The 24,231-nt window shown below is 31.6% G+C and overlaps 1 protein-coding gene across 1 annotated transcript; it reads left to right on the plus strand.

Annotated features, from left to right (window-relative positions):
- Positions 1–1,083: 1,083 nt before the first annotated feature.
- Positions 1,084–22,409, plus strand: LOC148283967 (protein spaetzle 3-like). The gene is made up of 5 exons (XM_088242862.1): positions 1,084–1,456; positions 11,623–11,747; positions 16,672–16,938; positions 19,224–19,349; positions 21,326–22,409. Exons 1-5 carry the CDS (start codon positions 1,430–1,432, stop codon positions 21,480–21,482), a joined length of 702 nt encoding a protein of 233 aa, XP_088098988.1. The 5' UTR covers positions 1,084–1,429; the 3' UTR covers positions 21,483–22,409.
- Positions 22,410–24,231: the final 1,822 nt, after the last annotated feature.

A 24,231-nucleotide genomic window follows, 5' to 3' on the forward strand; every position in this document is an offset into this window, starting at 1 on the left:
AATTTTTTCCAACGAATCTGTGCCTATTGGCACAATCAAAATTAATACAATATGCGTCCGGTTTCTAAATTAACTTTTTATATCGAACAGGATAAAATATTGTTACGGACCTTCAAATACATCAGAATTATTATAAGAAGGCCGCTGTATAAATTACTATAAAAATATTTCGAGTCTTGCATTTGGCAAAACCAATCGCGTAAAATTTTCGTGAATGCGCTTAAAAAAATGGAAACTCGTGCAAATATTTCGGGTTCATTTTAAGTAAATTGTCAATTGAATTAAAATAGTGGAGAAGTGGTCAAGACGCTTGACTCACGCACGGATGGTTCCGTGTTCGATTCCCAATGAGAACACAAAAGTTTAGTGTGATTTTTCTCAAGCCTACGTGTTCTGTGCTGTAATTCACCACTGGGCCTCCTGACCTGCTGTGGTGGAAAAAATGGTATAGAAAGAAGTCTTTTATAAAAAAAATGTTTATTTCAGATATTGCCTACTAGTTACCCGTAACTAATTGTGCATAATATAGTACGCATTAGGGTGTATCGTAATAAACATGAAGGCAAGGCAGTCTTACTCTTGAGGAAAAAATAAAATATTTCAGTAAGAATCATATTTTCAAACAAATATTATGTCATCGTTTTTAACTTAACCGAGAATCGATTTATGAAATTGAAATATTGAAAACTTTAGTAACCCGTTTATTGACAAAAAAATGTTTTTTATTAAATGCGGTCTTTAAAACGGTTTTTCGAGTATGTGAAGGGAGTACTTTCACTATCAGCTGTCTGAAATTCAAGACCTAATCGTTTTTGTTGCAGTTTATTCAGATACTGTTCTTCGGCAAGCCTCCAAAAATCGAAATGAAATACACTAGTTACATGCATTGTAAATTTGCTCCTACCGTACGCCCGTGAACTAAATTTTGACACAAAATGGCTATGAAGGTAGTCGAGAAATGTTGACGATTATTAACAACCAAGAAGGTAGATTCCGAGTAGGTAGATACATTATTGCCGCCATTTCTCATCTTCCCGCGTCGAATTTGACATTCAACAATCCAACATTCGAGAATCGTTCGTGGTCGCGAGAAGGCGCGATCACTTTTCTGTCCATCGGGTTTCGGCCTTACGCCGATCTACCCAGCAAAATGTAATTAACGTGTTCGCGTACAACACCCATTTTTAGTTAGTTTGTAGAGTCAACATGTAAATTAACCGTTTTTAATACGTTTTAATTCCCTCTATAACAAACTAGTAAATTTAGATTAACAATGTATTTAATAATCTCTTAATCGGCAGTGTTTTTTTTTAATTTGCCATTAACTTGCTGCCGATATTTAATTTTAATTTAAAAATAAAAGTGGGTGTTTTTCTTTTCATTGACATTTTTTGGCACATACGCGTTAGTAGTGCAAATTTCGACAAAGATGGCTCGATTTTCGGTGGTGAAATTGGTGAGTTCCTTTCTTTAATAATATATGTTAAAATTGTAACTTTTTTACTTTCTCGCTTAGTCAATTAAATAGTTTGTAACGTTTTACATTATGCATATTCTCCCACGCCTCTTTTAAAAGGAATCTTTTACTATAATGTTGCAAAAAATTGTGGGTAGGAAGCACTCAGATTTATTAGTGGGTAGGAATGTCAAGTGTCGTAAGATGGTAACATTATACAAAATTATTAACATTTATTTTCTATGTAGGAAGCCAGATTTCTTAATTGAATTTATTAAAGGATTCATTTCACGAACTACTTTCATAACTCATTGCGATTGATAAAATATTAATGATTATTCCAATTTTCTGAGTAAAATGTACAGATCTAAATAATGTCTTAGCAATATACAAGTAGATGCCAATAATATCCTCACTCAGATTAACTTCAACTTACCTGACCATAATTTACGTATCAATACTATCCTTGCTGTCCAACGCAGGTTTCTGTTCACCTCTACCGAGGATACTCTGAACATTTAAGAAAAAATATTTTAACAGAATTGTCGATGTGTCCCTACAACGAAAGCAAGCATTCAAGAAGCATGCGGTGTTAATCACTCCAGGCTTAAAGATGACAAACTTGCCATGTCCGCCTAGATCATGCTTTCATCATACCTACTTTTTAAACTTCTGAGTTTGTTTAAGTTATGTTCAAAGCGTTTTTTTTTTATAAAATATAATTACTAATATGTAAAGGCATTGCATTGGCTTGCCGATAATTGAATCTCGACCGTATTTTGTTCCATGAGGGCAAGTTTTACGCTTCAGGTAACCAGCCTAGGGGTGAAATTCCAAACGCTCTCTCGGCCGTAGAAAATACTATTGTCTCGCGTATTTTGTAAATACGCGAGATTAAAGTGTTTTCTACAGCCACGAGACAGGGATTATAAATAGTAGTTTAAAACACCAATTTTTAAAAAGTAATTCATTTCGACCTCGTCGATAATCTTACTCTAGACTTTTTTAATGGTTGAAAATTAACTAACCATTAGACGACTAAGCGGAAAAATAAGTTTACGTAGTATTTTTCCCGATTAAAAACAGTAGTTTAAACACCTTTAATGAATTATTGTGAAAAATAATTAATTCACATGCATATAAATTAAAACTACCTACACCATAATTATTTTTATTTATCTGTTGTGAAGACTATTTTTTTTAAAGAAAATGTTACATTTGATTGGTTTTTTTACAGAAATGTTTAAACTTTTTGAATTTTCGGTTTTATTCTTTTATTTTATCATTATAATTGTTTTTTAAATATTGCTTTTATAAAAAAATGGTTTTTCATTATTTTTTTTTACTATAAAAAATAAATGTTAGCGTTCTTATAATTTACCCAAATATTTTAATTTTGGTGACCATTTTCAGCGAGTTATATAACTCACTGTTAGAAAACGGAAATCAAATTGGGGTAGAGTGGGGTTCGAACATCGGACCTCTGATAAATAAAATCAGAACCCGGTACAAATTTTTGACTCGACGACTACTCACCTCTTATGTAAAAATCCTGAAAAAGGAAATTAAATTGAAATGAATTGAACAGCGCGCAGTCCGTCTCGTAATGTAGTGGTTGGCGTCCGTTGAGCGATTCGCCTACCGTACATTTGAATCGGGTTGTGGTCCCGTGGCTGGAGTCGCGCACTGCGGAACAAAGGTCCTAGGTTCGAACCTCGCTCTGTCGCAACTCGATTTCCATCGTCTAATGGCGAGTTATTTTTAATTGAAAAAAAATGTTAAATATCTGATTTTTAATCATCAGTTTGTATGTTTATTGTTTTTATATTATTTCGTTTCCTAAAAACGAATATTTTTTTATATTTATTTTAACTTTTATTTTGTTTTTTTTTATGTTATTTAGTTTTGTTTGTGCTCTGAAAAACACTGCGTTTGCAGTTTGGCGGGTAGTCAATTTTTTTGATTTCTTGTAGGTACCTACTTTTGAAAAATTGCGACTTGTTAAAAATGGCTTCCAAAATTCAAATATATGGGTAAGAGCGTAAATATTAATTTTGACTAAAAAAAACTTGTTTAAAGGGTGATTTTACGCTTCAATATTTCACTGCCTGCACTAGTAAAGCGTTAAACTGATTACCTTACCTTCCAATGTTAATCGATTTATTGATTTGATTGAACTAAATAAGCCTTTTTGGAGAAAGTTGTTAAAACTTCGTGTTCCTCTTTCGTTCCGCACCCCTCAGTTCCCCTTATGCGTAACCGCAACTCCATTCCCAAAACATGGATGAATGTTGCTCTTCTAGTGCGAAAAGTCTATTCATTTTTACAAGAATTTCCAAATAAACAAACCAGCCGCGTGATATCCAACGGAGAAAAGCCTATTTCACATAAATCATCTTAATATTAACGGCATAGTAAAATAATAATGGACTGACATTTATTAGATTCGTTCGAACCTATTTAAATTTGATAATATTTATATATTTTGTTTTTTTTTATTAAACTCCGTAGTTAATGATTTAAAAAAATATATCAATAAAAACGCGACGGTTAACTTTTTTTAAAAATAAAGTTTTTATAATTTACCCAAATATTTCATTTTGGTGACTATTTTTAACGAGTTTCAAAGAACTCATTATTTGAAAATGGAAATCAAATTGGGGTAGAGTGGGGTTCGAGCCTCGGACCTCTGATCCGTGATTCCACACCACTACTAGCCACGGGATCACAACCCGATTCAAATAATATAGTAAAACTTGACAAAAGAGATTTGAGTGATAATTTTGTCAAAATCATTATTTAAATTTAGCGAGTACTTTCGGGTGAAAATCCTGCAAAAGGAAATCGACTGGAGATTAATCGGTCTCATGGCGTTCTGGTTATTGCGTTTGCCAGGCATAAAATAAATAAATAATTGTCAAACAACAAATATTGATCCACCGTATTGTATTTTATAATGCCGTGTAGATTTTTGCCGTGGTGTGAAATGGGCCAATCATGCGATATCACGCGGTGGGCTCGTGGTTTGCACGTGCACAGCGGTCCATTCTCCGTGAATGTACGGTAGTAGTTTTATGCAAAGATTTGAGTTGTTTATGAGTAATTAATATATTTATAAAAAAATACACGATGTTCCAATGTTATAAAAAGGTGTGTTTTTATTATTGTAACAATAATGAACTGCCAAACTAGGTTGATACAAATTATTTTACACACGTATAAATAGTTAGTAATATAATGAATCCGCACGATATGAATATTATGCTGTGACTGCCTCGCTATTCGCTACCTACAATAACAGAATAGTACTACCGATGAATTATTCCAAGGCTCAGTTAATGAGAACATTACCTTTTTCCTTTGCAACTTTTTCAATAAAAACATAATTTTCAATTGATTTTCAACCTTAATCTCCTTTACAACCTTATTTGTAGATATACAGTAGCAATGTAAAAAGGTTGTTGATTTTATAGGTATAAATTATATGTAATAAAAACAGAATTCTATAAACTGCAGCAATCTTCGACCTATAAATCACATTTAACTAAATTAGAACTTATCGGTCTTAAATACTTGAATGCATACATTTTTATATTGTCATAGACAGATAGATTTAGAATACCGTATTTTTTTAGAAGCATGATATACAAAAAAAATATACTTAATTATTTTATACCTACGTATAATTGCTACGTGTTATTTTATTTCCGTTCAACAATATTTTTTTTTAAATATATATTTATTATGGAATGAATACCTTTAATACTGAAATGGAAGATGTATTTATTCCATTTCTTTATTTATTTTATAAATTCAATTATTTTATTTACTTTATTAACTTTATTTACTTTATTTATTTTATAAATTTTTATTTATTTTTTATTTAATGCACAAAATACACAATTTTACATAGACACAATCATATGTTTTTTTTTGTCCCGACTTGTTAGAAAATTCCGTGTTAAGTCGGGACTCTTCGATATATAAATCAAAAATCAAAAATATTTATTTACATATTAAAACAATATACAGGTAATCGAATCGACGAAATGATTATTTTTAGATTGCCTAGGTACACGATGATTATAATAGTGCTAGGTTGATGAACTTGATTTCAAAATCGATGAAATCTTAAAGTACCTAAATCTATTCACAAAATAAAAACTAGTTTTTTCCTGTAGGGCAATTAAAAAACAGTGATAGTTTTAAATTCAAACTGTGGCAATACATCCCAGATCCCGTTTCGAGGTGTCGAAAAGTTTTTTTTGATCTATATTTTATTTGTGGCGGAAACAACACAATAAATAGGATAAATATCAGATTGAAATACTCTAGTTATGTTTTTGTAATGTAATATCTCTATATTTAAAAAAATATATTTAATTGACCTTTATAACCGTCGCACAGTGGAACCAAATTCAGAATTAACCATAAAAAGTAAAAAGTGTAAAGTTTTTTTAAGGTTTTTTTTAGCTGTTTTTAACTTATACACAGATAAATTGTGTGTGCGTTTTCAAAACAAAAATGGCGGTCATGGGGTGAAGGGAGAACACTGTGAAATCACACGTTGACCCGTTGCTTCAGTCGCATTGTAATCGTGTATCATATATTGCCGATCTGCGACGTGTTACCGTGTTTTATTTTTGGCCGATTATATTTTTTTGGTATTTTTTATAAAATTTCGAAGCAAGTGATATATTTTTATTTCATATTTTAATGAGAAATATTTAAGTTAAATACAGGCAAACTTTGACACCGTCTTTTTAAAACAAAAAAAAAATCGCTTTGACTTTTCGCGCATTTTGTACACTTCCGCCCTCTACCTTAGATATCTAATTTTGTAGAAATGTTCCTTATTATGTTGAGTAAAAAAACTGTAAAAATGATATCCAAGTTCATCCAGCTTTGTGAGATATAATTTTTTTGTTCACATATTTTTCATCAAATATGAGTTTTGAGTTTTTATTCAGTTTATTCATTTTTATCTTACAACTTTATACATACCTCAACTATATATATATATATATATATAAATATAAATGTATATATATGGTATAGTATATATATAAAGTATATATATAAATATAGTATATATAGTATTTATATATATATGCATATATTTGTCTCGATAAGAGCCATTTGATATTATGAAATCTAAAAAATATGTTCTCAAGACCAGTGAATATTGGAGATACACACTAATTGTCTACAAGGTCGTTATTTTTATATTGTAAATCTTAATATGTCATGATTCATATTATGATTATTTTAAAAAATAATTGTAAATCAAGATAAGAAACGGTTAAAATATCGAATGGAGCTTAAACATGTACGAAACAGAATACAGCAGGGCGGCCTTTTGCCGATTTTTTAGGTCTGGCGATCAACCAAAATAAACTTGAATATGTAGCGAATATGTAGCGCCTGAGTTGCCTTATGCTATACAGATAAGACATACAAATATTAAGTGGACATCAAATTGAGGTAAGCATGTTTAGAATACATGCTTAAATATTTTTAATTTTTATCCTTAATTATTATAAAATTTTCTTTCTTCATTTTTTTGTTTTGCAGCATTTTTACCGCCATATTTTCTCATAGTTTTGAAATCATAGAATTAGCTTTGTTTAGAATTTAAAGATTTTAGGAAGAAGCAAGAAAGAGGCAAGAAATACGTGAAACGTTTCGTTAAAGTTTTGCAAGCGAATCCTAAAAAATCAATACCAACGAGGATATAATATTAAATACGCTTCTTGTATCATCAATTCTCTATTCTCTATGTATCTTTCCTCCAAGGTTTACCAAATAAAAAAAGAGAGAATATCATAGGAAGCGCCAGAGTTGCTTGTACTTAAAAATTGTTAAAATACAACGGAGTTGTGTTGAAGAACCTCAAAATGGAGGTAACAATACACGATTAAAAACACGTTAATTATGAATTGGAGACTAGTTTTGAATCTGATTCAACCGATAGTGAATAAATATGTACGAGTATATTTATAAATATTTAAAACAATATCGAAAACGTTAAATTTAACGTTAGATTTATGTGCACATTTGTTGCCTATTTTTATGGCAGAACCTTAAAAACTATTACAATAATATTTTAAGCATATATTTCGTAATATTTTTTTTTTTTAATATTTTTTATCGTGTTTTGTGAATTTGGGCCCACTGTGCGTCGCATCGGTTTAACTCAGTCGAACTTCAACAATTTGAATAATAGAGATTTATCACATTAATATATTTCATTCAGCCTCTTGACCTGATGTAATAAATACTACATATTATGATAAAAAGACTAATCCACGAATCGATCCTGCTTGCATTGCATGAGATGAACCTTGTAGAAAAACACGCAAACTACTTCTCTAAGGATCTGGAAAAACGTAATTACCTGATTGGAATCACAAAACACAATTCAACTAGGATTCGCAAACCGAAAATGTTTTTTAACAAATTAGAATAAAATTTAGATTGAAATCATTCAATTTCTCAAAGTGCAGACATCGTTTTAGTTAATTATATAAAAATCGCACTTCTTATTATGTTTTATGGCTTTTTATTCCATGTATGCTCCAGTTTCTGGCTATACTAATGTAACTAATTATATTAAATAATTTATATGCAAAACTAAAACTTTATATTAAAAATAAAATACTTCTTATTTTGCATGATCAGTTAATTAGAGAAAAGTTAATCTTATAACAAATATATGTTTGGCTTAACAAACACATTTTTAAAAATATTATTAATATTTAAAGCATTAACTTTGTGGTCAAAATTTTTACTAAATGTTATTAAATATTTGTATATATTATAAAGACGTACCCATTTCTTCGTCAGGACACAAATTAAACAAACATGCTAACCAACTAATAGTGATTCTTGATTTACATAAAGAATTCTTTTATTTACATACTATATCCACAAATGTATCCAAATTTTTACCAAACAATATCAAACCTGCTTTTTATACAAATAAAAATATTGGTAAATTATCGCTTAATAACAAAGATAAAAATAGTTCATTAAATAATTCAGGTGTTTACTAATTAAAATGCAATTCTTGTCCTTCAGTTTACGTTGGAAGAACATCAAGAAATTTTGATATTCGACACCTCATAAAGAACATATGAGGTGTCTTCACAATAATAATTCCTCTGAATTCACAAATTACCTAATCAATTCATGACTTTAATAAAAATACAGGAGTTAAAATCTTACATACAAATAATAAAGGGTTAAAAGTTAATAATATGGAAATATTTCACGTTAGGAAAGCTTTAAAAAATAATGTTTTTTGATCAATAATCAAACAAACTTCCAATATAGTCCTTTATACGATGTTCTCCACTGTAATGGTCACCCTAATTAACCTATTAATCTTACACCCTCCCTCTATCCCCTCAACTTTTTTTATTAATTCTCAAACAACAGAGTATTTTCATAATTTAATCAGTGCATGTTTGTCGTAATCATGCATGTCGTGTTGGTTTTATATTTTTGTGCAACAACTATAGTGAAGGTTTTGTGGGTTTTGCATATTGGTTTAATTATTGTCCTGACGAAGAGACGGGTACGTCTTGAAACCGGTAGACATAGGAAAGTCTGTAAGTATATATCCAAATATTTAATAGAAAAAAATTATGTTAATGTGAAATCCAAAATTAACGTAAATATATTATTTATTTACAAGTGAGTTTAAAATTATGTATATAAATGGAACAACGTAAGCAAATCTAATATTTACAAGTTAAGATCATAATTTTATGATTTACTTTTTAGTTCGTACAAGTTTTTTTTTTGGCGGTGACAGAAAAATGCACTTGACAAGACAACAAAAAATCGTATAAAAATTTGACATCATAAAAATAACACCTTTTAGTGCACGTAGTCAAATATAGATATACGAGTAGGTGTTTCAAATATTTAATCGAAGAAACCATTACTTCGTTTTTTTCTTTATTAAGATTTTTTACTTAACAAAACAAAAACAACTTAAGATTTGAACAAAAACAAGATGACAAACTTTATTATTTACAAATTCAAAACAAAACCAAAGAAAAACTACAAATCGCGCATTGTAATTATTTCGACACACGTTGAACGTGAAAATTGAATTTTGACAAAAAATTTGCGAAGGAAAAATTTAACATTAATACCAGAAGAAAAATATTTGCTATTTTACAACTTTGTGATTGGTTAATTTCACTTTTTTGCATTTTAACCAGCAAATGTCTTTATTATTTTCATGTAAATATCAATTGATTTTGTGTTAATTGAGGGATATAAAGCATTTGTTTGCCCGTCACGTTTGTTGTCAATGAGAAACAAATTAACGTGCTTTACATTTTAATTAATTTGTGTACAAAAAGCCAAATTCCAAAATTTGACCTTTCTTTTTGTCATTGTTTTTTCTCATGGCGATTTATGTCGAGGGCGTACTTACTGAATAATATCCATATACTCGTAGGTACTTTTCATAATAATGGCGCTATAGAAATCCTCATCGCAGAATGTTAAGAATATCTTGGACCGATATGATAACCAACAATGAAGTATTACGTAGAGCCAATACTAATAGAGAACTATTCACCACTGTTAAGCTCCGTAAGATTTCATATTTTGGCCATGTGTTGCGAAGTGATAAATATGCCATACTTCAGCTTGTCACGAAGGGGAAGATCGAGGGACGTCGAAGGGTCGGAAGAAAACAGCTTTCCTGGCTTCGAAACATCCGAACATGGACCGGGATTAGAACTGTGGAGCTGTTTCGCACTGCTCAGGATAGGGAAACTTTCTCCCAGGTGATCGTCAACATCGGGAGGACCCGACATGACACGTGAAGAAAAAGAAATCATCATAATATATCCATAATATTATTAATAATGTCGGCCTAGTGGTGTAGTGGTCAGGGCGTTCGCCTACCATGCAAGAGGTCTCGGTTTCAATTCCCGATATGGTTGACATGAAAATATTTATTTAAAAAAAGGGTGTCTTCATCCTAGAATATTTCGTTGTCCCTGGACTGCCACCTGAAGCGTAAGACTGATCATCCTACCTTCATGTAACAAAAAATGATTAAGATACGCTGTGATTGGTGTACCAATTCCGTACCCTATGCACCATTAGGTGCGGTAAGGGAATAATGATGATGATTATTAATTATAATAATTTGTATCGACTACTCATTAATACCTACGACTAATTTATTTTCTTAAAAATATACTTACTTACATACTTAGCGTGTCCGGTTGGATTATATATAAAAATACGTATATTCATTCCACTTGTATTTATAATTTTTACCAGGACGGGGTTTCGTCGTGACCGACATCAGTTATCACCAGTCTGACGATGTCGGTAATGACAAAACCATGTCTCAAAAATAAATAAAAATGGAATGAAACTGAATACGTATTTTTATTATTATAATTAAAATACAATTCCACCAAGAAATGTCAGTATAAAAACTTAAAATGTATTAACGTTAGGCTGAGTTAATAACCCTATTAAAAGATTTTCAATTTTGACAATATAATTGAAGAATACAGTCTAAACTTAATGTGCAGACTAAGGTAAGGAAGAAAATCATATTCAGTTTCATAGCTACAGAGCAGCGTTTATTTAGTAATTAAAAATACAAATAACAATTGGTTACCCACTAAGTTTAAATACTTTTTAGTGGGACACATTTCTTTTAATGAAGGGTTTATTTTACATATATTATATAAAGGTATTAATAACAGGCACTATAAATTATTTAAAAGATGTTTCTTCAGTTCTTTTTTTATCATTCGAAGATCTTTCATGATTTCGTATTATTTTGTCATTTAAAAAAAAATCTAAAATTGAAATTTTTTAAATCCCATAGAAATAAATGCAGAAACTTAGGTAAAACCTTATGGAAACTGCCTTTCTTGTCATGCTAGGTACGCCTGTTAGACATTTTATTAAAAAATCCTTTCATAATCTCAGATCAAACAAGATAAAAAATACTTTAAATGCATTAAAACTACTTCAAAGTGATTAATTTTTCACGGTAATCATAATGCCTTCAGGTAAATAAATAAACAATAAATGTGTTTAACAAATTATGTTGGGCGATTAGAGTTCTAAAGCAATATCCAATGATAGTTATTTGAATCCTTCGTGATTTTCAGATCCTATGGAGCGCCTTATCTGTAGCCCTAGGGCTGGAGGTCCGCGGACAGCTCATCAGAGGCGTCCCTTGCGTCAAGAGATTTCATCAGCTCTATTGTCCAACGGCGGGACACACCTACCCGGTGTAAGTATTTAGTTTACATTCCTTATTTCTGTCTCTAAATCTAAATAATAACTAAATCGCCTTTACTTCGACTAAGAAACAGATCTAATACCATACTTCTGTAGGGTTCATAGTCCATAATCGATGACACACACGTGCTTAAAGGTTTCACCTGAAATAGTGTGATGACCGAAGAAAGCAATGTCATCATTTTCTATAGAATCCAGTACAACATTATTCTGCAACTCAAACAATATTGCACATAAAATCAAGATCGTCGTTCTGCAGTACGTTCGCATCGTCCCTACCATGAAGAAATGAACTACAAAGGAACGTGGTCTATTAAGAGACCACACCAGCCCAACAAGTTCAGTCAGTCAGTCAGTTCACTTCAGCTCGACGAAGTCACTCAGTTTCAGCATGTAGTTCAAGTGCAGACTCTTCAATCCATCATCAACGTAACACTCGTCCGATATAGTTCATTATTTATTCGCCATATAATAAATAACCATTAAACAGCAACCTCGTGTCTTCTATCAATCTCTAACTAGGGTAGGAGCTCCAACCAAACCTCAACTACCAAAACCCTACACTTCTTGGCTAAAATTGATTGAATTCAACACACTTTAACTTTGATTTATTATTACAAGAAGTTCAATACTAATATCCCTGGTTATTTATTAACAATATTTTATCTGCATGTTCAGGCGGATGAAAAATACAGTCCTGAGTGTGAAACAGAACCAGAACCCAGGACGAGCGCTATTAACTGCTCTCGGGTAAAAGTCCTGAATAAGGAATAAGTCCGCATCGCATTGAGTCGAAATAAGTCCGCCTCGTTGTGTAGGGGTTGACGTATTTTCGTACCATTCTTAAGGTCCTTGGTTCAATTTCCAGAAGGGTAACAACTACATTTTTACTTATGACTGCAGTATAGGTCTTGTTGAGTAATAAAAAATATCTATAATTTTAAACAATACAAAAACTTAAAAGTGCAGTAGGAACCTAAATTAAAACGAAAAATAAAGTCGTGGAGCATACAAAAAATATTTTAAGGTTGTCAACTTATAACTAGGCCGCTCCGATGTTCAGTAATGTATCGATGCGTTTATATTTCTTGAAACAAATCCAAATGCACCTGTCCGTGGTCCAATTTGTTCCAACTTCCAACGCCCTTTTAAATTTCAAGTTTGTGATTGTTTCTCGGAAAGAAAGCAACAATTTATATCTGACTCGTGTATTGTCTTATTGTCTGACAAAGTAGAAAATAATTATTTAAGGCCGTAGCGGGGGTATTTTTATGGCTTGCCTATAATAACACTTTAAAAATAGCACCGCGGAAATACAATTTGATTTTGTCATAACGTCATAACCAATCACAAAACAAACTTGGTAGAATTTGTTCTAATCCGCGTAAAAATCAGTTGCAGTTGTTTCATGTTTTCTACTACCTTTGACCGACTGAACCATTTTACCGACGATTTCATAAAGCTAGTTTGATAGTTTTTGTGAAAATATTACATATTATTTACCTACTCTTTAAAATGTAGTTTTCTACGCTGAATTATTTACGAATTGGTTCCAGTTTCATAAATAAAAAATTGACATGTTAAAACAGAGATGAAGAACATTTAAAAGAAGGTAATATGAAAGTCTAGGCATCTACAGGGCTTTTGATCTGTCAATGGCTGGTTTAAGTGGCCACTTTACACACTGTGTAACATTTACCATTCTGCCCATATTTGAACATCTATATTCCTTCAATTCTTTCATCTGTTGATGTTTGTGAAGTTTAAGAGCTGAAACCTTTAATTATGTGGGTGAGATTCATCTAATTGAATTATTTCACCTACATACTAGGCAACGCCTGAAAATGTTTTTTTTTTTCAATTTCTACACTTCTTCATGGACTAGGTGGATTTATCAACAATATTTTGAGTTTGTCCAAATTTTTGTAGACAAGGACTGTATTCAACTTCTCTTAAATGTTCTTCATCTATAATTATTATTATTTTATTTTATTTTTACATCTGGACATGTTTTTCATTCTTTATTTTAATTCTTAACTTTTCATTACTTTTACAAATTTTCTTAATTTTTTTACTTTAATTTTAATTTTTAAACAACTTATATTTGTGTTTTTTTTCCTTCTCTTTTTTGTACTTTAATTAATAACCTTACATATAATTACTTTATTATATGGAAACTTCACTGGTCCATTAGAGTTAAGTCTAACTGTGTAAAATATAAAACTTTGTAACTGTACTGTATGTTTCCTAAATAAAAGATAATAAAATAAAATATATAAAAATAAATAAAATCTCGGTTGTAATATGTTAATATAAACAGCTCCCCAGGAAAGCTACTATTATTATTAACATATTACAACAGACATGAAGAACATTTAAGACAAGTTGAATCCAGTCCTTATCTACAAAAATTTGGACAAACTCAAAATATTTTTAGTAAAAATTTGGCTTATAATCTTATTCAAATGGAATTCCGTCCAGCAATAACAAGAAAATATATTTAGTAACGTGGTTGAATAATTTAATTAAGTGGTAAAAAAACTATGTCCTAAGTCCCATGGTAGGATGGTCCCATGAAAAGAGTAATATTGCAAACTCTGGGTCATATTAGGTCTGGGCTTAGAGTAATAATTCTCTAGAGAAGCCAATTGCATAGAAAAAAAGAGTTCCAAATGTTTAGTTTGGTTTTAGTTTGATTTTAGTTTGGTTTTTAGTTTAACAACAAACGTGTAATGGGCATTTTCGGTTTGCTCTTGTTATTTTCAACCCAAGTACCTACGGCCCCTTGTATTGTTGTAATATGTAGCATGTAGCTAACTTCGTGGTCGATGATCATATAATAGTTTATCACCGTATGGGCGACTCTATTAGGTTATTACTCTGGGTCTATATTTTGCCTTACCCATTAAGACAAAATGACACTTCGTAGGGCTTTGTAAAAATAATTTAATCTTTAATGTTCAGTGACTTTTTTTTGGTTGCTAAAAGCCTTTCAAGTTAACCCAATTCAAAAAAATGCATTTTCATCTACCGTATTATCAGCGCTACGATTTTTTTTAAATTTTGAAATTACTCCGCCTGGGACGTCACAAGTTCTAGTCTGTGAGTTTTGCTGATTGGTGAGATGGCTTCCCAGAAACAGCTGATTCAGAAAAACTTGTGATGTAGTTCAATGTTGTTATTTTTTATTGAAATATTTACCCAAATATTTCGATTTTGAGGCCATTTTCAAGAGTTGTTAGAAAATGGTAATCAAGTTGGGGTAGAGTGGGGTTCGAACCTCGGACCTCTGATCCTTGAGGCCGCAACACTAGCCACGGGAACACAACCCGGTTTATTATAATCATTATATTATCGTATTATATTCGAGGTGCGCTCTTTCACAACTTGATTCATATTACCACATTGTTTACCATCATATTAGATAACAAAATGATTGAGATACGACAAGCTGAAAATGTATTAAAATCCTTGTGTTCATCATTTAGAACATAACAACAATAGTTTTATCTGTTGATGGGCGTTAGTTCTATTTCAAACCAATGGTAATGGTCAAAATCCACTCAACACGATAAAATAACATAGGGTGGATTGATTTTATTTATTAGGTAATAATATTTTTTATTAATATTTAAAGCATCAAATTCAAACAAACATTTTATTTATTGATTTATTTGGGAAAAAACAACAGTTTTTACATACAATTGCAGACAGAAAATAAGAATATATTTATATATATATAAATATATATAAACTAAAATTGTGAAAACAGTAGATATAAATTTACCACAGTGATTTAAGCTATTGATTAAGTACATTACAGGTATCAAAATGAAAACAATTGAAAAATTAATAAATATTGGGCACTTAGAAGTTGCAAATAAAAATACATAAATATGTACATATGTATCTATACATGTATATATACAGTAATAAAAATAAAGTAAATAGAAATACAATAAATTTCAATTTTAGAATAAGAAAAAAACACACTTACAAAAATAATGTAAAAGGTACAAAATATAATGATAAACACATTGGCATCGTATAACTAAACAGGCGTAGGGTAAACTGAGGTTATAAAATATTTGTATATAACCACTTACCGATATTTCTGTGTCTACCGGTTTCGAGGCGTACCCGTCTCTTCGTCGGGACACCAATTAAACTCGAATTTTCTTGTTCATTGCAACTCCACACCACATTAGAGTTCAAGGACAGTAAGAAAACATACATTAATAAGAATAAATACTCCTAAGTAATTTTTTCAACGGAAAAAAGTACAGGTTTGGTTATCATTTTGCTGCTTATTATTTGTTAAGACCTGCTTATTATTTTTTATAAAAAATCATAAGATTTGCATGACAATACATGCCTGAAAATGATTGTTATTGTTGTTAATGTACAGGCACCCTTTAAGCATTTTACTATTACAACATATCAAAATTATCCTTACATGAAAAAAATATTCTCTCAGTATTGGAAACACACAAAAATTAATACACAATTTTAGAAAACAAATTAACTTTAAAGCCTTTCATTAAAAAATGCCAGATATTTAAAGTTTCACTAATTTATCTCTCCTGAAAGGTTGGGTTTTTGGAGATACTGTAGCTTACCTTTCCCATACAGGGCCCCAATTAAATAGGAAGTTAACTGAGTTATCTTCGACTATCTAGAAAGAAAAATTGATGTTTGTGTATGAAAATAAGTATATTTGTATGAACATTTAAAGTATCTTTATCGGTTACCTATAATTTAACATGCTTAAAAGAAAAAAACGTATGCATATTCTGCTTTTCATACAGAAAACTTAATTTTACTTTGTAGATAAAATTAAAGATAAATGTTAACTTCCCATTGTAATCGGGGCCATGATCTATCTACAGCTAAATAAAACGGTTTGCGAATTGCAGGGACCGCATTGAGCACTTCATTGACGAGAACAAGGCGCTGATGAAGCGGATGTACGGAGACTTCACGGTGTTCACAGAGTACGGGCTGCCGCGGCGGGGGAGGCGCGCCGCCCCCGGGGTGCCTGACCCCCTGGGCCCCCACGAGGGTGGCGAGGGGCACAGCCCCTTCCTGCGCCGGGCGCGCCAGGCACAGGGCCGCGTGCGCCCCACCGCGCCGCCCAGCACTCCGCCCTTTCTCAACCCCAACCAAGGCAACTCCAGTGGCAGGTAATTATAAAATACACTGGAACCGGGGTTCTTTTGACGCAGAGAGTATCCTCCAGGTATGTTCCACACAGAACCGGATAAAAAAACATAAGTCATAAAAATAAGAACAAATATGAATAAGGTTCCCCTTATATTAAAATCAATTCGGGATTTTAAGAAAATATATTATCGTATTTTTGTTTTTCTTAAGTATTGAGTTTTTCTACATACATTTCTTTGTGGAACTTCATTTTAATTATAATAATAAAAATACGTTTGTAGCTTAATTCCACTTTTATTTATAATTTTTATCAGTGACCGGGTTTCGTCGTGGCTGGCATCGTCAGACTGGTCTGTCCACCAGTCTGACCAGTCTGACGATGTCGGTCACGACAAAACCCGATCACTTGTAAAATTTATGAATAAAAGTGGAATGAAACTTTTTATGTACAAAAAAATAGATCCATATTATCCGCGGAAGCCGTATTCAGCAACCGAATTGCCCTATTAGTGGGTGAATTCCGACTTGCATTTGAACGGATTCTGGATGTGTAAAACAGTGCATCAGATCTCGCTCTAGTATAATTATTGGGAACATACAAACTGATCTCTTTCAGTATATTTGGATTATACATTATATACTATCAGAAATCAGCTTATAGAAATGTTCCCCAAGAAAAATTTGACGACGAGATTCGAGGGTGTTGTAATCCAGCGTCCCTGCTAGAAATAGTGATGAATACAAGAATGGATAATTATTATTTTCTTTGAGATATAAGTATCGTAAATTCGCTGAATTCAAAATTCATATCTCCTCTATCCCACCTGTTGACAAGCCTCAAAATAGAGGCTTAGCGGGTATTCCTTTTTTACTAAATTACATTATTTTACAACTAACTATTCTTTGCATCTTCACGGTGCACTGCGCAAGTATCGCTAGCAGCTTTATTCTTCGATTGAATGCGAACAGAAAGGGGTGTCGAAAATGCTCACTTTGGTTTACTTGACATTCTATTTAAAAGGGTTGTAGTAATCAAATAAAATAACATATGTAATGTATTTTAACGCAAACACAGTATTTTTGAGAGCAGAAAACTTTCTTTCGATGACGCATAACCTTAACAATTTTATTTTACTTATGGTGCACACTTGGAAAAAAAGGACACAACTAATGTTGTGTTTCATTTAAATTATTTATCTTGGTGGAATTCCATTGTAATGTGTAATAACTTATATTTAAATATAGGTTATTAATTTTAAAAATACTTGGTACACTTCCACTTATTTATTTTGACCAATTAGACCAGTCTGAAGATGAAGATGCACATTAGAGGGTGAAAGCGCTAATTGGTCAAAATAAATAAGTGGAAGTGTACCAAGTATTTTTTGAATTAATAACTTATATGTAAATATAAGTTATTACATCATTATAATGTTGTGTTCTTTTTTTAATACTTTTAAAATCGTAACACAGGCTTTCCACTCTCACTATCATATGATATATTTTACGCCAAGTGGGTAAAATAGCGATTTAGGGTATTCCAATAACGTTTACTCTTACGCCTTGTTCAATTAATGTTCAAATTTTCTTTAATATTTCATTTTTCCACCATGTTATTTCGAAACCTTGTAAAACGAGGTTACAGTGTATATATGTCGCCGCCAAATCAGCCAGTCAATTTGACGGATAGGTTGTTCATTAAACGCCGGCATTCAATTGAATGGCTAGGCCGTTCATTGAATAAAATAAATATAACTCAACGTTCAACGTGTTGGCTGGTTGAAAGCTAGGCCTTCCAAAACGGCTGAGCCGGAAGACGCCTGGTTAGGTTATGGTTAGGTTGGATTAAGCCGAGTTAAAAAAAATGTTTTTAAACTTACCTAGCCTAACTTCACATAATACAATTTAAAACAAATAAATTATTATTGTTGTATTAAAATTAAAGCGGCTAAGCGACGTTCAGCCCTTTCGTCAAACGTTGCTTTCAACATTTTGACTAAGCGTCCGTTCGCAATTCAATTGAATGCCGGCAATTAATTAGGCCTAGCCGTCCAAAACTTTATTGGTAACGAAAAAATAAGTACTTGAGTTCTTATTATTTACCCAAATATTTCAATTGTCAGACCATTCTCTAAAAGTCGTAAACAACTTGAGTTGTTATAGAATGTGGGACTTGAACCTCGAACCTTTGATCGGTGAGGCCACAACCCTGCCGCGATACCGAAACCCGGTTACATTGTACTGTTTGTTTTAGTTAGATTGAATTCTAATATTAAAATTAATTATGTTATTCTTTATTTTTCAGAATTGATGCTTGTGAATCGAAGATGGAAATAGTGACACCTTATTGGGCACTCAACTCTGCGGGAAAGGTTCGCGCTGTAGTCAACACCTTGCACTTCGAACAAGCTATACATCAAGAAGTCTGCTCGTAAGATTTTTCATAGTATTAACACTTCGTATCTCGGAGCCGTGTAAACACGTGATTATTTAACCACGTTGTGTCCCGGTCTCGTATTTTCACGTGGTTTACCAGCTGTCTAAAAAAATGCATTTAATTGACATCTAGTGACTTTTATTAGTACTTTTTTGCTGCTGGTAAACTACGTGAAAACACGAGACCGGGATACAACGCGTGGTTATTGTAATCAATGTTTACACGGCTCCGGGATACAAAGCACAAAAAAGGGAGTTGGGCCCTGTAAATGTGCAAACATTGCAATACGCAATGTGGCTCTCCATAAAGGCCAATTTTGGCAAAACTATCATACAAAAATGACTCATTTTATTATTTCAAATAAATATGAAAAGTTTCAATTGATTTAACCCAGTATTTTCATAATTATGACACTTTGAGAAACCGTTAACAAAGCATGAAATTTCACAAAAATGGGCCGGGCACAGGGTAAATTCTATGTGTATTCGACCGGCACTCAAAGTGTTAAAAACAATTCTTACACCATTCCCAACACATAAACTATTTCCCATTTATTTATTCATATTTTTATCTTAACACTTAACAATTAACTTTTTTGAAATGTTTTAAAACTAACTAAATAAACAGAGATAATTTTTTAAATATTCACAGTTTTAAAAACTAGTATATGTACATCTATATTATTTATATTACAAAACGCACAATGAAAATAACAAAAACCTAACACTTGTGGAGCGGTTGATTCAATATTGGTTTGGGCGAATGAGACAATCCATTTTAATTCTACCTAGCTTCACTATCCATTTTTTATAGCCTTTTTAAACATTTTCTCGTTACTTATTGTTTTAATAGATAGTGGAAGTAGGTTTTAGATTTTAATTTAATAATACTCAAAATCCTTTTGTCCTAAAGTGGTATTAGTTTGTATTTGTTCAAGATGTCTTTGTGTTGAGAATCTAGTGGTTATATTATTTCTTTGTGATGTATTACCGTTTTCCTAGGAATCCACTCTTTAATCACCTTTACGACGGCTGTCCACTGCATCACCGTTCACTACGGCCGTTAAAATACGGGCACCGCTGTCCTAGGAAACCCTAGCTTTAGACGCATATTTTCAAAACTCGGTATTTTGCTGTTTCAGGCCCTAGATAGGTGCCACGATTTAGGTGTTATGCAAGCATTATATAGGCGGCATTTGATTTTTACTGAGTAAATATCCGATCTCCAGACAGCCTTTATACTGTTGAATGTGGCGCCTGCTTCTCCTAACCGCACTCCCAGTTCTTTTTGAAAGCTACCATTTTCTGTAACATATAGTCCTAGGTTTTTGAAACTCTCGACGCTTTCGATGATTATTAACAATACAGGGAGGGTCCGATGTCTTGCAGGGTACCCGCTGGCACAGCGCGGGTTTAAACTGTGTTACTCGGTTATAAGCTTAGACTATACCCTGTCTGCGTAATCTATAAGTGTGAAAGCACTACAATCAATGATATGAATCATACACGTTTAAAACATGTGAGTCGAGGTCCTGTAAAAATACCAAGGCAACGGGCTGTTGATACTCGTGTCGAGAATTGCAAGCGCAAACCGAAACTGTCCGTTACACATTTGTTATTAAACTAAAAACCAAACAAAAAATTTATAAATTTTTATTTCTATGCAATAGAGCTGAAGGGCTTCTCTAGTGAACTATTACTCTGAAGATTTGTAGCTAAATAATTGGGTTCATATTAACGTTATTTTGCTCTGCTGAAAAGTTACACTTTTGTAGTTATACTCGGATGTCCGCTCATTAAAGATAACATATATGACAAGTATAAGTCCTCGCAGCATGACAATAATAATATTGTTTTCCTACAATAAAAAAAAATGAGAACTAAACATGTCTCACTCAAGAATTTAGAATAATTGAAGTGATAAATTCGTTAATAGTGGTAATAAACGAATGTTAATTTTTGTGATTTCAGTAAGACGCAGACAAACCGTTGTGCCGGAGATTGTGGATGTGAGCAGAAGTACAAATGGCACCGCCTGTTGGCGTATGATCCTGACCAGGACTGTGCTGGTATCTTTATGGATTGGTTCCTCTTCCCATCGTGTTGTGTTTGTCGTTGCACTCCTTAACGAGAGGGAATTAACTTTAATTGATCGCCGCACCCTCTGTGCGATTCTCCCTTAGTTTTAAGTAGTCCTAAGATTTATATTTGTGCAAATCTCATCCACTTTGGATCCGGTGATCTGACGAACAAAATACTGATACAACATGTGGCGAAGTATTTTGTTGGAAATTCACTGAATAATATTAGACCATTTTTTACATAATCATTTTCATTTTTGTATCTTGTTTGCCATATATCAAAGAGGATGAGATTCCTATTTCTGACTTATTTGCTCTTGACATATAACGTAATATTTTCCTTTAAACTCATATTTTAAATTTTACTTATAAGTGTATATTTCTTTAGCTTTAAGTTAATATTAAGCACTGAATTATACTTGATGTAATCAGTTTACCTTGGAACATAGCGTACATATTCATTTCTTAAAACATCAACATTCCAAACAGAATCGCAATCCTCAACCATCCTAAAACATAACCATTCCACCATTATCCTAATAATTATAAGTATTGAGGCTTTTGTGGTGATTATGTAAATACAAAGTTTGTGACCATATGTTGTGTTTTAAGAATACCTTTTTTTTCTAGCCTAAGTTAGCATTAAGACATTTTTTCTATTCTTTTATCTTTTACTTTAAAATAAATGTTTGACTTTATGATATATCAGGGTAGTTTTGTATTCTAAACGATTATATAAATTCAGTAAAATAAACTTTTTGCCATTCACTAAATAGTTATATATATTTAAAAAACCAGTTAATTCAAAAATTTTATAGTTAATACAGCGCTTTAAATCTTTTTGTATGGTTATCCTACCCAGATATACCCATATACTTTGTTTTTTTTTTAATGTGTTGCCAACGATTTATTTAGAATTAAGATATTTTGTATGTTGACTCCGTCACTGCCCATTTCTATAAAAAAATATAAAATAATTTTGAACTTAGAAATAATAGTTTACATACTAGCCCCCCTTTTTAAGGATTGATGAATAATGTTTTATTATAAGTGATTAATAATATTTTTATAATTCAAAAATTACCATTTTTTGTGATTTGTGTATGTTGTATCGTTTGCTATGTGAAACTGAAGAAATTCGAGTTGTTTCACTAGTGCTAGCACTACGATGTATTTTTTACTCTTTAATCTATATGTTTAACGTTACCATTGTTTATTTTTCATTGTATGTGTAGTTAATTATAAATTGTATCAATCATTCATAAAATATTGCTTTCCGGGATAAATACTTCATTTTAATTTGATTATTCCTAAAACACGTCTAATTTTTGTATCATTTTTATCCAATAGTGAAAAAAAAACTATTTATAATGATGTATAAAATGTTTTTTTTCGGTTTTAATATAACTCATTGAAAAAATATTGGCAAATGATCGATTGTAACAAATATGTATTTATCATTGATCTCAAATTTACGTCAATTAAAAAAAACTATTTGTTTACATTGATGTTCTTAAATCATGTAAGCAACTTATACATTTTCTATATTTTTGTACTTTTTAAACTTCATTCTTTGTAGAATTCCAATTTAATAACTTATAACCTTACCAGAACAAAATGAGAATTTAATTTAGTATAAAATATTTAAACTTTTTTGCAAAAAATTACATACTTTTTACGTATTTAACATAATGTACATCGTGTCACTCGTAATTAAATGCAATAAACCCTTGTTTATACTTGAAGATCACTATTTTCATCGTTGTTCTGACCTTAGCTAAAACCATTTCTAAAACTAAATCTTGATTCTTTGGGAAGCAATATTCACCAAAGTTTGTCACCCCCTGAAGATATTTATTATAATATTAAATGTAAGGTTATTAAAGTATGTGTAATATCAAACAAATAATGAAATGTATTTAAATTGAAAGCAAGAATGATATATGTATTTTTGTGTCTTTTATTACCCATGCAAGCGCAATGACAGTTGGAAATCTTAAAAGCACTAAATACAGAAAAAGAACTACAATAAAATAACTCTGAAATATCTTCCATTTTATGAAATTCTTCAAGTGCTTATCTTTATTATAAAGATTCACCAAGATAGCTAATTTATTTTTTTTAATCTCTGATTTAATTCATTCTCTTTTAGGGTTTCCACTGCATTTAGTTTTAAGTATTTTTTCTCATTATCACATTCATTTTGTGTATTTGACATTTTTAACTGTCCAACAAAGTTCATTGTAAACTATGTAGGTGTACCTATATACACAATATTAGGTATACTTTACATATACCTGCCTTTCATGTTCATTTTATTTTGTACACCTAATTCAATTTCAATAAAAAAAATGATATTAAACATGCATTTTGATTCAAGTCTTAACATTCAACCTTAAAATAATTTCCCGTTGTTTTGAAAAAAAAAAATCTTATTAAAAGCCTTAAGCGGTGCTATTCTGAACCGCTCTCGCGGTCGTAGAAAACGCTTTTATCTCGTGTATTTACAATTATAAAATACGCAAGATAAACGTGTTTTCTACGGCCGCGAGAGCATTTGGAATATCGGCCCAGCTGGGGTCCTTAATGACTTTGACTTTGAACTCATGGCTCTTAGAGTACCGGGTCCAGTACCGTACCGGTACCGTAGAGTACCGGGTGAATCTTCTCTATCCCTATTTATAGTTCTACATTATCTCTGCTCTATCCCCTAATCTCTAGGGCCTAGTGTGGTTAATTTAGGGATATTTATTTTTTCTATGCGGCTAATTGTTTATTCACTCAATGGCCACACTG

The sequence above is a fragment of the Micrasema longulum genome, unplaced genomic scaffold (assembly GCF_059751315.1).
Source record: "Micrasema longulum isolate JH-2025_06_02 unplaced genomic scaffold, ASM5975131v1 h1tg000173l, whole genome shotgun sequence".
In the NCBI taxonomy this organism is placed as follows: Eukaryota; Metazoa; Arthropoda; class Insecta; order Trichoptera; family Brachycentridae; genus Micrasema; species Micrasema longulum.